Genomic DNA, 13,880 nt, shown 5'->3' with positions numbered 1-13,880 from the left:
TCTGTCAAATTCTGTAATGTGGTCTATATTTTTTATCCTACTTCTCCTTTTCTACTCCCTTCCCTGAAGCTTTTTTCACATTTACCTTTCCAGGATCATGTTTTGTCTTTTTTTTCCACTTATCTATGGTGTATTTTGGAATCTTTTTTTTGTCACCACTATTTCCACTCTCATCTGAAATATTATATTCTTGTGATTTTCAAGATTTAATTTTTATATATGCTATATTTTGTCTGTCTCTATGTATTTTGATTTTATAAAGACTGAACCTCCAAGCTTTTAAACTACCCTTTCACAATATGTCAGTTTTCTTTTAAAAATGATACGCATTACCACTCAGCTACTTTGGAGTCTCTCCACTGCTCTCCAGTTGCTATCTTTAGACTTGTTACTCCTCCCACTGCTATTCTTGCATAGATATATCTGGAAATGGACAAGTTTTCAGTCTTTCTATCCTTCCCCAAGTATCTGATCTGTCATCGCCTCTCTCACACTCATCTCACACACATCTCTTTGTAGAAACTTCTATAATTGCAAGGATATTTTTGCCTTTACTCATTTTCTCAGACACAATCTTATCTAACTCCTGCACTTTTAGCTTTCATCTTCTACTTAACCAGCCACCAGCATTTCCTCCAGTTTGCACTGAATCTGTTACAGTCCCCAGTAGCTGTGCCACTGTGTTGACTTTCCTGTTTCTCCTCCCTGCTGACAGTGCATTTGATTTTCTCTTCCTACTCCATCCATCACACTTCTCTGTTCCCTTTATCTGTAATTCTGTCTATTACAGGTCCATTCTTATCTTAAATGCTTACCTTTGACTGAATCCTACCTTCTCTTTCTGTGGTTGGTATCCTGTCAACCTACTCCTTTCTTACAATCTAATTTAGTTGCCATTAAATTAATTCTTCAGGTCTATCGTATGTAATGTATCCTTCATCTCCTTCCTCTGCGAAGGGGATGAAGGATACATTAGATCCTCTCTTTGTGTTCAGTTCATTCTTTCTGCTCCTTTAGCCTCTTAATGTGTTGAATTTTCTATTGGTCACATGTCGTCTCCAGCATGGCAGCTCTCCTCTCCGTGTATAATGAGGACAGGAAAGAAGAATGCGTCCTGGTAAGATGGAGGACGATCCCTCTCACCTTCCCGCACCTCACCTCCCCCTCCACTGTCTTGCTCTGCTTCTTCGTCCCTTTCTCTGCCTCCTCTTACCCTATCTTCCCTTCTTCTCACCTCCTCCTCCTGCTGCTCCTCTTCCTCGTCATCATCTCCTTCTCCTTCTAGCACCCCCCTGGTCTCCTCATTGTCCTGTCTTGAACCTAGCCCAAGGAATCCTCCACCTCCGCCTCCGCCACCTCCCGCTCCGCTTCCTCCTCCATCTTCCCTACTTCCTCCCAGCCCTCCTCCCATGCTTCTTGAGTGAAATAGGCTGTTCTGGCGGCCACCTCCCAGTCTCCCTAGTGAGAATCCACTCCGACTGAGCACCAACCTTCCCCCAATAGCCCCACCTGCTGGCCCTGCTGCCCTAATTCCTGCCACAGTAGCATTCAGGAGGGCTGTGGTCCCCATTGGGGCTCTTAACCTTGAGGGAAGACTGGAACTCGATGTTGTCCTGCGGCATCGAGGGCAGCTCTGAAGGAGGTAAGCTGAGTTGAACACCACAGGCAGAGCCAGAGGAGGTGGGTTGGTCCCCTGGTTGAGGGTGGTGCTTGGAGGACCAGAAATGGGTGTAGAGACAGTAGGGTTTGTCCCCCCACTTGTTTCCAGGTCCATAAGGAGGGCTTCGGAATAGCTTGGAACCATCTGTTGGTTACAGCGGATGTGCCATTCCAATTCTGTCATGTCCACTGTGTTGACCCGTGAGATGGCTCTGTAGCTGGTCCCATTCAGACCAATTCCAATCCCAATTCCCCCTGGATGGATCCCATTCTCTACCCCACCCTCAGTCCCATCCCCTCTACCCCCTCCTACTGGTCCGCCACCCCCTCCACCTCCACCGCCAGTATCCTCATCCTCCCCAAACAGCTTCTCCACATGGTAGTGGACATAGGCTGTGCGATATTCTGACACCACACGCAGTGGCCACGACAGCAGGAAAGCTGAAGCTAACCAAAACACCTTGTGCCTAGAAAACCACGGCTGGTGAGCAGGATCTGGGAACGCCAAGATGTGTTCTCGGAAATCCACATTCTTCAGGTGCATCCCCTCCCTGGCCTCCATGTAGTCGTCAAGTCCTTCGTTCTCCCCAAAGAAGCGCGCTCGCTTGGAATAAGATCACATACCACATTAGCATTGTGACATTTAGCACTGAAGCAACTGATAGTAATACCTCATAACAATCTTCCATAACTAATTTACTGAAAAGAAAGCGTCATTATTTATAGTTTCCAAACTGATTGCTCAACCCCTTCACCAACAGCTATCTAATGACAACTTCACGAAACTATAACTAAACACAGGAGGCCTGCAACAGTGGCTATGGGCTGTATGCTTCGCATTTAAAAAGAGTGTGGAGGGCTGCTTTTTTAAAGACATCCTGACACCACAAACACAAGGTTCAAAGTATATGGAATGGATTAAACAATGCTTTTGTCTGCTTTAAAGCAAGCTGAAATCATGAGCATGTCTGATAACTTGATGATCGCCTCTAACAGTAAATAAGCATCACTTCCATAACCAAAGCTGCTGCTGGCAATCAGTACATTTACTGTGGTTAATGTCCTGACAGTGTAGAAACTGAAGCCAGATGGCAACAACAACGCTGTTTCTTTTTTTTGCATATCTGGATATATCTGGACATGTATTATCAGCTGGTGAAGATTTTGACTTTATATCTGGAATCTACAGCTTTAGCTTTAATCATTTCGTATAATATCATATTTTGGGCCTTTCTTTACTCCAGTCAGCTATAAACATTAAGAAATCAATTTGTCTTGATGGAAATGGCCTGACTATTGTAACAGCCACATCACCTGCCTTGAGAAAAAAATCTATTTAACAGCAGCAGACTGACCACATGATGCCGACTTAAGCGTCTTTCCACTGGCTCTCAGTTTTAGTAAATTTTTTGACTTGCTATGTAGCTGACCTTAGTTGCAAATGAGCCAGTCTTTGGCCTGAGATCCATGGGCAGGGGTATTTTATCTGCTCCAGAGGCACAGCTGAAAACTAGAGGTCACAGAGCATTTTGTCTGAGCCCTTGAGCTGTGTCCCGCTGGAGGAAATCCGGTCAGCAAAATCACTCACCAATTTTAAATATAGTTGGAAGCTATCTTGAATTTACTTGATCTTGAACTTCTCTTTTGCTGGAAACACTATAATTTGTCAGAAAGTTTTTTTTGCAAGCCCATTGGACTATTGGACATAGTTTTTATAATCTAATGCTTTGAAATTTTTGCTTTATGCGAAACACTTAAAAAATAAGGAGTCACACTTTGAGCTCTGTCCTCATGTTATCAGAGAATAACCAATTAATTAATGCAAAAAATGAAAATAATGATTAGTTCCCACCCTAAGCAGAGTTGAGGAGATAAAAAAAAAAGAAGTATAATGTGTTTTACCACATATTACCTGGGTGAGGTAGGCTGCTTCAGCACGTGCACTGGAGAAGCTAAAAAGCCCAAAAATCACACAAAGTTAACACATCAGAATAATAATCTTAAAGCCAACCTCCCAAACACATTTTGTCCAGTTATTGTTATTTGGGTCTAACCTAAAACACTTGGTGAAACGGAGGCGAACAGCAGGGTGCAGCTGAAGGTCCAGCAGTTCTTTTGATACGTCTTTAACACCATAACGGGCGTAGTCAAACTCTGAACTGGAGGCATGAGTGTTCACTCGCTCATGGTAGACCTTAGGGAGGAGGGCATGAATGGAGGGAAAGGAAGTAATAAAGAAGGAACGGGAAAGAGAATGGAGGGGAAGTTGTGGAAAGGAAGAGAGATGTTATTGGCAACGTGTTCACCAGACATTTTTTGCCACTGTAAGCATGGAAGAAGAATCACAGTAAAAGATATTTTGTCTAAGACACAGCTGTTGTACAAAAGCAGAAAAGTAAGAGAACATATTGGGACACATGTTTGGATGGGTTCCCCTCACCTGTGTGGTTGTGTATGCATCTCCATTACGGTATCTTGTCACCTGTCTTGTCCTCCTCACATAGTGATAGCTAATGGCCTTCCACCAAATACAGGGTGTGGCCTGCTGAAGTCTCTGCACACGCTCATACACTTCCTGTGACCAAAAAACAAAACAATGAAATCACTTCATTGCCACATTTAAAGTAAGACCAGAGGGTGAAACCTTCCTTCCAAAGAAGCCTTTCAAAAATAAAGATGAAAATACTAAATATGCAACTTTGACCATTGCTGGAGCAGAATAAGCAGAAACAAAACAGTAAAATTGCTATTGTTTGTACTCAGCACAATTAAATATGCAATTAGGTGCAAAACAGGACATGCCAAGGTTTCTGGTGGTCTTATCATTTGTTTTTCCATTTTCTATTTAGAGTTGGCTCAACCATGGAATATGTGTCCCTGACAGTCTGGACTGGCATAAAAATACCAAAGTTTTTGGCAGAGGTAGATGAACAGTGAGAACTGCTGTATTGAAGCAATGTGTTCTTGCAATTCCTGGTGATAGACAGAGAAGACCAGAATACACAAAAGAACAACTGATAGCCTCAGGCCATCTAATTTCCATGTGAGTAGGCAAGTTTTATTTTTCCCTTTGCTCAACAGTTAAACAACATTTCTGACTCTACTGCATGAAAATCAGGACTGTTTGAGGCTGTAATTTTTCCATATCTCTCCAAACGGAAAATCCCTGCTCAGATATTTAATACAACACAATTAATTTTACTCATCCTCTTTATAGTGCATTTTGCTGATACTATCATACTGAAAAAGACCTAGTGAGTAAACAGAAAGTGTCTGGTTCAAGGTGACAGACCTACTGCTAGATGGTGACTACAACAGGAAGCACTACAGTTCACCTTTAGGTCAATGCTAAATTAAAACTAAACTAAAACTGCTTTTGTCAGATACCTGAAATTCAGCATGAGCCAACATGGCTGTCTTGGAGAAGCAGTGCCAACACTCCACCAGGTAAACCACATACAGCATGGCCAGGAAAGCCAGAGGGATGTAGACATAGCCACTAGAACATGGACTCTCCAAGTGCAGGATGTCATTATAGTAGGCCGCTGAGGTGGCATCATCGTCTGCCCCAAGAGGTATGGCGGAGGAGCCAAGGACAGGCACCCGACAGAGAGCGCACCAAGCGAGTGTGGCAAAGCAGCCGTACATTAAGAGGGTAAGGAGGAGGCACTTCCAGTGGGACTCCCGACACAGGGAGGAGGCCAGGGACTGCTGGACAGGCCGTTGCTGTGGTGACACAGAGAGGAGGGATTACATGTTGCTCACTGATAAAGACACAATATTCAAAAAATTTTACATTTAAAACCATTAAAAAGGGCACTCCAAATGTCAGTCACTTAATCTGTCACATTCATGAGTACAAAGACAGAATATAGTGAATATATTTGGAGCCTTGTAAGATCTGAAAAAAATAACTTCTTTGAACAGAAAACCTGATGTCCAAAACAGGGAAAATGGAGTTAGAAAGACCGATCTGATTGGTGTCTAATAGAAACGTAAGCCTGTAAATATTACAAGTACATGTTCCTGTATCATAAACATATTCACATCAGCCACTGAGTTGTTACCCAAGTCTGATATATGAAGAATTTCTAGCAGGTAAAATTTTTCCCACCGGGCTAAAAATGCATAGAAGCATCAAAAATTGTTGGTAAGATGGCTTCTAAACCACCACTATTAGCAGATTCATTTAAATAAATATAGACACAAACATAATTCATTCAGTTCAGTTAAAAGGATTTATACTTTTAATGCTTAATACAGCAGAAGCAGATATTGTAGGGTGCTTAAATGACATGACTACAAGTTGCGTGTGGGTGTAAGACTCAAGATGTTCTCCTGTTCTTTATACTTTGCTATCCTCTAAGTGTAACATAAATAATTATGTAATAGAGCCACATTGTGTGGATGCAACAATTTTGGAACCTGACCAATTGTACAAATAGTCAGGCCTCTGCTGCACCAATAACAAACTATTTTATTCAGTCTCTTGTAAGTCCTTGACCGTTATGAATATACCACCTGACTGGAGTACTCTATATTTTAACTGTGAACCACTTTGCCTCTATTTTCACCATTCCAAATCTTTCGCTCACTTAAAACAGACATGTCTGAACAGTGCTGAATGCAAAATGTAGGTATTTTTTCAGGTCCGAGGACCAAGACTGTTTTTTGTGCTTTCACTGTTAGCTTTTAGAGGCTGAAAGTGTAGGTTCTGAATCATTCAGGTCATAGTTCTCTAAATAAGTTGAATCTACATGTACAGTAAACAGGATTGTTTTAGCACTGAACATTAAACAATCACCAGTTTGAGCTGAGCCATAAGGATTTGACACATTTCTTCATTCTCATGATGGCAGTACCTGACTATATTAAACAATACAGTGAACTTCACTGAGCTCATATCTAAATATGTCCGACAAATGGAAATTAATGCAGCTATGATGCTAACAGCAAATTAAGAAATGGAGACTGCACAGATTCAATATACCTGCTGACTACCTTGTGAGGTTTTAATTATTGTTAGCTTCCTGATTGGTAAACAGTGCCATATTTCAGGTGGAGTGTGTAAGCCGAGGTCTCCACCAAAGGAATGCATCACGCTGCCTCATACCCATCATCAACCCATCATATGATAAGTGCTGCATATTAGAGACACAGTTTATGCCTCCCTCTAAGTGCACACTTTGACACAACCTTAGTTGCACCATAAAGACATCATATTACAGTGCACTCAAGATGTCCTCCACACACATACACATACACACAGTATGCATTAGCTACAATAACATAGACGATCTAATGTGACCCCCTCTTCCCTCTTGCCATCTCTCTCTACCCATGTACACGCCAGCATGCACAGTCTCAGCAGTGTAATGCAGCCAGTTGAAAGTATGTGAATAATTTAGATGTGAACGATGCTTCTGGACTGTTCTCTGGCTAACTGACTTCACTCCAACATCAGTAGTGTGTCACTGCTGCTGCAATTTATGTGCATGAATAAGGGGGGCAGAGCAGCAAAGCAGGTGACAAAAAAAAAAGAAAAGAAAAGAAAAGGAAGGGATGACACCAGTATCCTCTCCCCCTCTCAGCCACGTCTGCCTGTCCTGTCAGCACAACACTCCCTCCACCAATCCAACGCACATGCCCTCTGCCTCTCCACTCATCACTCCATTCTTCTCCTCCTCTCTCCCATTTGTCTTCCACAATGCAGTGGCTATTTTCTATCTGCCAGCACATTTGACTGGCTGCAAGTCACACAAACACTCACACATTGCTCTCCATGTACGTCAGGCGTACTGAAAGGAAGAGTGAAGGGCAACTACACCTAACTGGTCTCTGCAAAACCTTGGGTGCTTATTGTCAGTAGCGTCAATTCAAAATCACATAGCTTTTTTTTTTTTATCCCCACATTTTTCTTTCCCGAACAAGGTATTTTTTTCTCTTCCCTCAGTCTTTCTTCCTACCCCTGAAGCATTTACTCTACCACCTTCAACCTCACCCTCACATCTCCTCGGTTACATCCTCTATGAAAGTCTGTCTCTAAGTGGATTGATTAGGCTAAAAGTGTAGTAGAGAGAGAGATAGAGGGGCAGAGGGGATGAGGAGCGTGAGAGAGACAGAGAAGCTGTCATGAACTTTTCATGAATGCAACTATGAAAGGAAGCAAAATGTGAGAGGGAGGGAGAGGGGCTAAAGAGAAGGCAGCAGTGACAGACTGCACCTCTCTCCAGGGAAGTTCGCTGCCAAAATCCATCCTTCTCGTCCTTCCTCTGCCCTCTCTGGCTCCTTCATTTTATTTTGCTGGCTCCGATTCTCTTCTGCCCTTTCCCTCCTACCCTCTGCAGATTAATGCTGCCAAAACAAGAGAAAATTTTAGCAGTAAGAAAAATAAACTGTGCGGCTCTGAGGCCGACATTTTCATCAACTCTGCACCCTGAGGAAGAAATCTGCCCGAAGACAGGAGTCAAATTTAGTCTGTGTGCACTTACGTCAATCAGTATTTGTCAGTATATGCAGTTCTTTCCCATAGGAGCAGACTGCACCTCTAGAATAAAAGGATAGCCTGGAGATGCTCCATTCACCATGTTAACCTCCATTAACTGCAGCCCATGGACTGACAACACCTCCTGATGCAGATGGCTGTAGCATTTTGGTTGTGTCATGATCCTCTGTCTGTATCCGCCTCTGTTGAGATTTGGCTCTTGTGTCAGAGAGGAACACATCAAAGAAATCTCAGTCTCCTTGAACTCATTATGAAAAGAAATCTATACAGATTCGTCTGGAGGGTGCTGACTTACATTTTGTCATCCTGAAAGTTTAGACCACCGTCTTTGAAGAGAGCCGTAGGACAGGACTAAAATTCTGCACTGACAGAAATATGGTACTTGAAACTTCTTATAACAAATCTTTATGTACGACTGGGCCTTTAATACACTATCTCTATATTTTTTGTATATATAGTCACTGGAGACAGCTGTCTGAAGAAGAGTCCCTATAGTCAACATTAATTCTTGACTCCCGAGTGTTTTTTGTACACAAATCAGTTTTTTCAAAGGAGCACTTCAGAGCTCTGGTGTGTGTGGGCTAGGGGGATAATAGTTATTATTAAAGTGGTAAAAACTCATTCTCCTTTATGATATACTATTCGGTCTAATTGATCAAATATTGATAAAATGAAACAATGTATTCAGACATTCTTTCTGAATGAAATGACTTACATACATAGTATCACATCTAATAAGCCAATATGCAAATATGTTACAGTATCGGTTTCCAATATATACCTCAACTTCGCATTGTTCTTTCAGCAATAGCCTAACAAAACAATATATTTTTCCAACAGAATTCTTGGCAGATGGTTGAATTAGTGGAATTTTCTCGAATTTCTTGAATTCTTCTCCAGCTGTCATTTCAGATGTGAAAACGTGCCTCTCGCTCCCATTTTCCCTTACTTGCAGTGCCATTACACATTCTGCAGATGATCTTGTGGAGTTGTGGATTTGGACGATATTGGTACTATTTTAATAATTTCTGCTTTTCCTCTTTCTAAAGTTGTCACCAGATTCTGGTTGCAGTGTTGCCAAAGCCTGGAGGTATCTATAAAAATAGCTCCCTCAATAGTGCCCTCATGTTTAATAAATATATATAAGATGTTAAAAAGTCTTGCATCAAATTTGAATCAATTTCATATTGAGAGCACATCATCACAGCAAATTAAATAATTTACCTTGGTCATACAATTTCACAACTTTAATAATGTATTCATTGTAGTTTACAGTCTCCTTTTGTTACTACATTCCTTTCTCAATTCAGAAAGGAATTAAGAGTTAAATTTTTTATTTATTTTTTCTGCATCTTCACTGAGATACAAAGATATAATTTAGATCAGAGCGTTCATTTTAATTGACTCTGCTTTAGAATCTCATGGACAAATTATTTTAATACACCTTTTAACAGCTTGATAACCAGTTACCAGAATAATTCCGCATCTCATACATGTTCTTCTTCTTCTACAGCTGGATCAGCTGTAGTTAAATGCAATTACTTGAGTATATCTTGTAAGAGATGCCCCACATTTTTCTGGAAGGCTCATAGGTTTGGGAGCGACTGTGTCAGCTGTATTAGATATATAAATGTGTCATCAGCCAGCTTTTGTTCCCCCTGCAACATGTCTCTACATTTTCAGACTCAAGGCTATAAACTGGAAGAGGAGGAGTGGTGAGGCTCAGTAGATTGGTCTTTTGTCGTGGTTCTAGGATGAATGAAAGTGACAAATCCCCACAAATTTATATCCTTACAGGTGGCGCTTCAGTGCTTTAAATCCTTCAATCATAGACACATGCAAGCTTAATTTTCATGATGCTTCATATGATGTGCATCAAAGACCATCTGGGGCGGCGTCATCATGTTCTGCTGTGTCTAACAAAGGCTGGTGTCCTAATATAAGGTGTTCTGTCAATATATATAGTGTTAATACAATATTGAGCTTATTTTGAATGGGATCAGATTATATTTTCAGGGAATTAATAAATGAGAGCCCATTCTGACTGAATAAGGCATCTAACAGTAAAGTAGTCTACACTGGGCCATTAACCTTTCACTCCCTGCCTAATCTTCTATGCACACATAAGCACTTTGTATTTTACTGAAAATTTCATTTCCAGAGTTCTACTTTTCTTCACTTGACTGAGGCATTTTACAGCTCTTACAGAGAACATATTTACTCCCCCTCACATCTGTGTGTGTGCTCATACTGATTCAGCTGGTTAGGTGTGACTGGAGCAGCTATAATTAGCAATCGTAACATGTGGGTGGCAAATGAAGTGAGGAAGCGAGGAATGGAAAATGTAGTGTTGATGTCTGCAGTACACTTCAGCACAATGCACGAGAGTCCAGGGTGTCAGGTTTCTATTAACCTCTAGAAAAACAAATTTGTCATTAGCATTTGAGTTGGAGAAATAAAATGTATCCTCATATGGTCACTTAAGTACAAAATAAAAAATTCTCTTACCACTCATTGGCTCAGCACGGACTGAGAATTTTCAGCGACCAAAGGCACTGGCCCTCTATGAATAAATGAAACTGAATTGACAGCAGTTGCCGATTGGCCTGCCATTAGTTAGAATACTTTAAATGCTAATGGAGGTCAATTTTCAGCGGAATAAAGTAGCAAAACATTTATAGGTGGTTGGAATTTTCCAAATACATTGTTTTGATGGTATATGGTAGAGAGAGAGTCTCCCTGGTAAGCCACTTTTTGCATCTCATTGATACCTCATAGCCAAAACAATATACAATAAAGAAAAGCTAGGATAAAGAGTAAAATTTCTCAAAAATGACATATGTAGGTACTCTCAGGGAGCAATCCATAATACTGAAGTGAGACTGCAATATGTTGAATTTATTAAAAACAGAGAAGTCGCCTCAGTCATATGGACAATCAGCTATTTTGAAATATCTACTGTCCAATTCATTATTTTTTTTTATACAGCACAGAGGATTCACAACAGACACAAACTTGTTCAGTATTTATGTAGTGTTGATACCTTCAAAATACACAGACAAACCATCCCCAGGAAAGTAGTGTTTCCCATAGCACAGTTGCTGTTTTACTCTATGTCTTCTGAAGCTGTTGTGCTCTACTGAAATAACGTCTCAAATTCCCCTCACGCTAGCCTGGCTGCTGATATTTACTGTTATTAATTCTTGGTGTAGCCTGTCCTTTCGAGCTGTTACTCATAAAAACTGGTAATGCATATTTCTGTATGATTCATTTTAGGATCATGTAACTCCATACAAACAACAGCAATCATGTATTCTGACGGGGATTTTTGGGTGGTTTGTTGCAATATTTGTCAGACTGCATTTTGAATGACAAATGTGTAAAACAATGGGAGTAAAACGCTAACGTCATTAAATGATGATGAAGAATGATGAGAAGTTAAGAAGTTCTGTCACATCAGAGGGTAGGGAGTTGTTTTGTGTTCTTTAGGTTATTCTTCACTTATCCTAAACTTCACTTTGATATGATTTGCTGGTTTGCTATTTGGTTTGATATTACAGACATCTCCACTAATGAAATATGACACTGTCACATTACATGAAACTGTATGGAAGTATGTCATCACAACCTGAGAATCTTATTTGTGATTATGTCTGTGTGAGTCTATATGTGGGGCAGAGAGTAAATAAAGAAAAGAAGAATATGTGTGTGCAAGTGATTGAGAATGAGAGTCAAGTAGAGTGAAATGGGAGGATGATTCTGCACACTCCATGAGAGGCAAATATAAAACAGGAAGGAGATGAAGGAGGAAGATGAGAGAGTAATGGAGTCAGAGAACACATGGAGACCGAATTCATTGCATTACATTGCACTGTCTGCTCGGCAGGGATATGGACAAAGACAGGAGAGTGGCAGAGTAAAGTGAAAACCATCATTTAACAGGCTCACTGACTCCACATATTGTGACTTCAGGTTTCAATTTCAACCAAGAGAAATGGATAGTGTCAATATCTGCCATATGTTCTTTGCCATGTATTGTACAGACCAGTCTTATAACTAGCTGAATGATATTTAAAGCTAATGAAATCAACAGTGATTAGTTGATTAATTGACATTTCAACCAACAGAGATTGCCCATTAGAATGATGACAGATGGATTTGCTGCTTCTTGTGGGTTGCAGAAATCTTCTTGCATTTCAAACACAAAGTTCAATAAATAATCCCAAAAAACTATGCTCTGATTAACTAAAAATAAAGGTAATGCAGACACATTAGATTAGATACAGTAGTGAAGCTCCCATTTAACAGATCTGAAGACTTATCACATAGAGCCAGTACAAGGGCTGTCTCACCTGACCAGCAAGTCAGTCCACCACATGACAACAAGCGTAGCTCACAACACACCCCAGCTTTCTGCTCGACTTCACACAAGTACATGCAGCAAACGTATCCACTGCTCTCTGAATAATTTCCAATAGAAGCCTTAGTCCACTGAAGCAAACTCTTTTTATTCCCTCTTTTACAGTATAGTCATTGCCTTATCATTGCCTTATCTCCCACTACAACACATGCATACCCACAACTGGCTTTAGTAATGTTTCAGCAAGCATGGCCCACTCTCTCTCTTTTTCATTATGGAGGTGATGTGTGTGAGTAAAAGGTGGTGAACTGCTTTGGATGAAAAGATTACTTGCTGAAAACGTTTGCAAGCGCGGTGGTGAGGCATAAGGGTGGTGTATCAGAAAGTGAAGTCATATTCAAAACTCCATACTCGTATGTATAAACAACTTTGAACAAAATCCACTTTCCCCAGCTGGCCTGTGTCATGTTTTCCATTGTAATGGCTGACGGACAGGAGGGTTTCCTAGAGGGCCCAGTGAGAACACACCGCTGGTTGTATTTTATCACACGGTGCATGGCAGTTCCCTGTGGAAATACATAACCATGGTGTTAATCACGTGGCAGTGTGATGCTGACAGAAAGGTGGGTGTGTGGCAGGACTGTGATGTCACCCTGAGGGGGGACAGCTGGTGGAGGGACACTCTACTACAGACCAAACCACCTCTCCCCGGAGCAACACATCACATTACTGCGGGGCTCCATTTCCGCTCAGGCAGGTAGAGCACCTGAACCACAGCCACCCACAGCCGTCCTGCTCCGTGTCCTTGGTCTTGAACCAGCCATGGAGGACTTCGGAGCAGGACGTGACTCGCTCACATCAACAACATCGGAGCCAGACCTCATCAATGAAGGACGTGTGGTGTCAAATGAAGAGCAGCCACGGTATAAAAACAGAAAGTGGTTCTTTAAGGGGGCCAAACATGCACAACTTTGCGCCGGTTGGCTTGTTTCTCGCCATGCGTGGACAAGCACGTAGTGGTGACAGGAAGCGGAGAAAATATCCAAAAATGCCCTTACCTGCTCTCGTCCTGACCCTTCCTCCAAAATGGGCTCTGCTGCGGCGGCCGTCTCCTCCTCCGTCTGCATTTTCCTCGTTGCCACTCCTTCCCTCCTCAGAAGCAGGTAGCTCCCACCCCGGCACCGTCCGAAGGCAGGGACCTCCCCGGCGGAGCAGCGAGCTCGGTCACCCCATCCGCCGCAGGTCGGTATCCGATTTCACGATGGCGGGGCCTGCGGCAAATAAACATCATCCGGTCCGGATTCAGCGGTGCCCCCTCGACTCCTCCTCGTCTCCCCACCTGCTACGCCGCTCGGA

The 13,880-nt window shown here is 41.8% G+C and overlaps 1 protein-coding gene across 1 annotated transcript; it reads right to left on the bottom strand.

Annotated features, from left to right (window-relative positions):
- Window positions 1-1,045: 1,045 nt before the first annotated feature.
- Window positions 1,046-13,651, bottom strand: LOC115059292 (transmembrane protein 151B-like). The gene is made up of 6 exons (XM_029526950.1): window positions 13,583-13,651; window positions 5,047-5,385; window positions 4,100-4,234; window positions 3,714-3,853; window positions 3,572-3,611; window positions 1,046-2,263 (listed from the first exon to the last, which is right to left on the bottom strand). Exons 1-6 carry the CDS (start codon window positions 13,649-13,651, stop codon window positions 1,046-1,048), a joined length of 1,941 nt encoding a protein of 646 aa, XP_029382810.1.
- Between the last annotated feature and the right edge of the window lie 229 nt (window positions 13,652-13,880).

The sequence above is a fragment of the Echeneis naucrates genome, chromosome 18 (genome assembly GCF_900963305.1).
Source record: "Echeneis naucrates chromosome 18, fEcheNa1.1, whole genome shotgun sequence".
Lineage (NCBI taxonomy): Eukaryota > Metazoa > Chordata > Actinopteri > Carangiformes > Echeneidae > Echeneis > Echeneis naucrates.
Note: the sequence above shows the minus strand (reverse complement) of the source record. Positions and strands in the feature narration are given on the sequence as shown.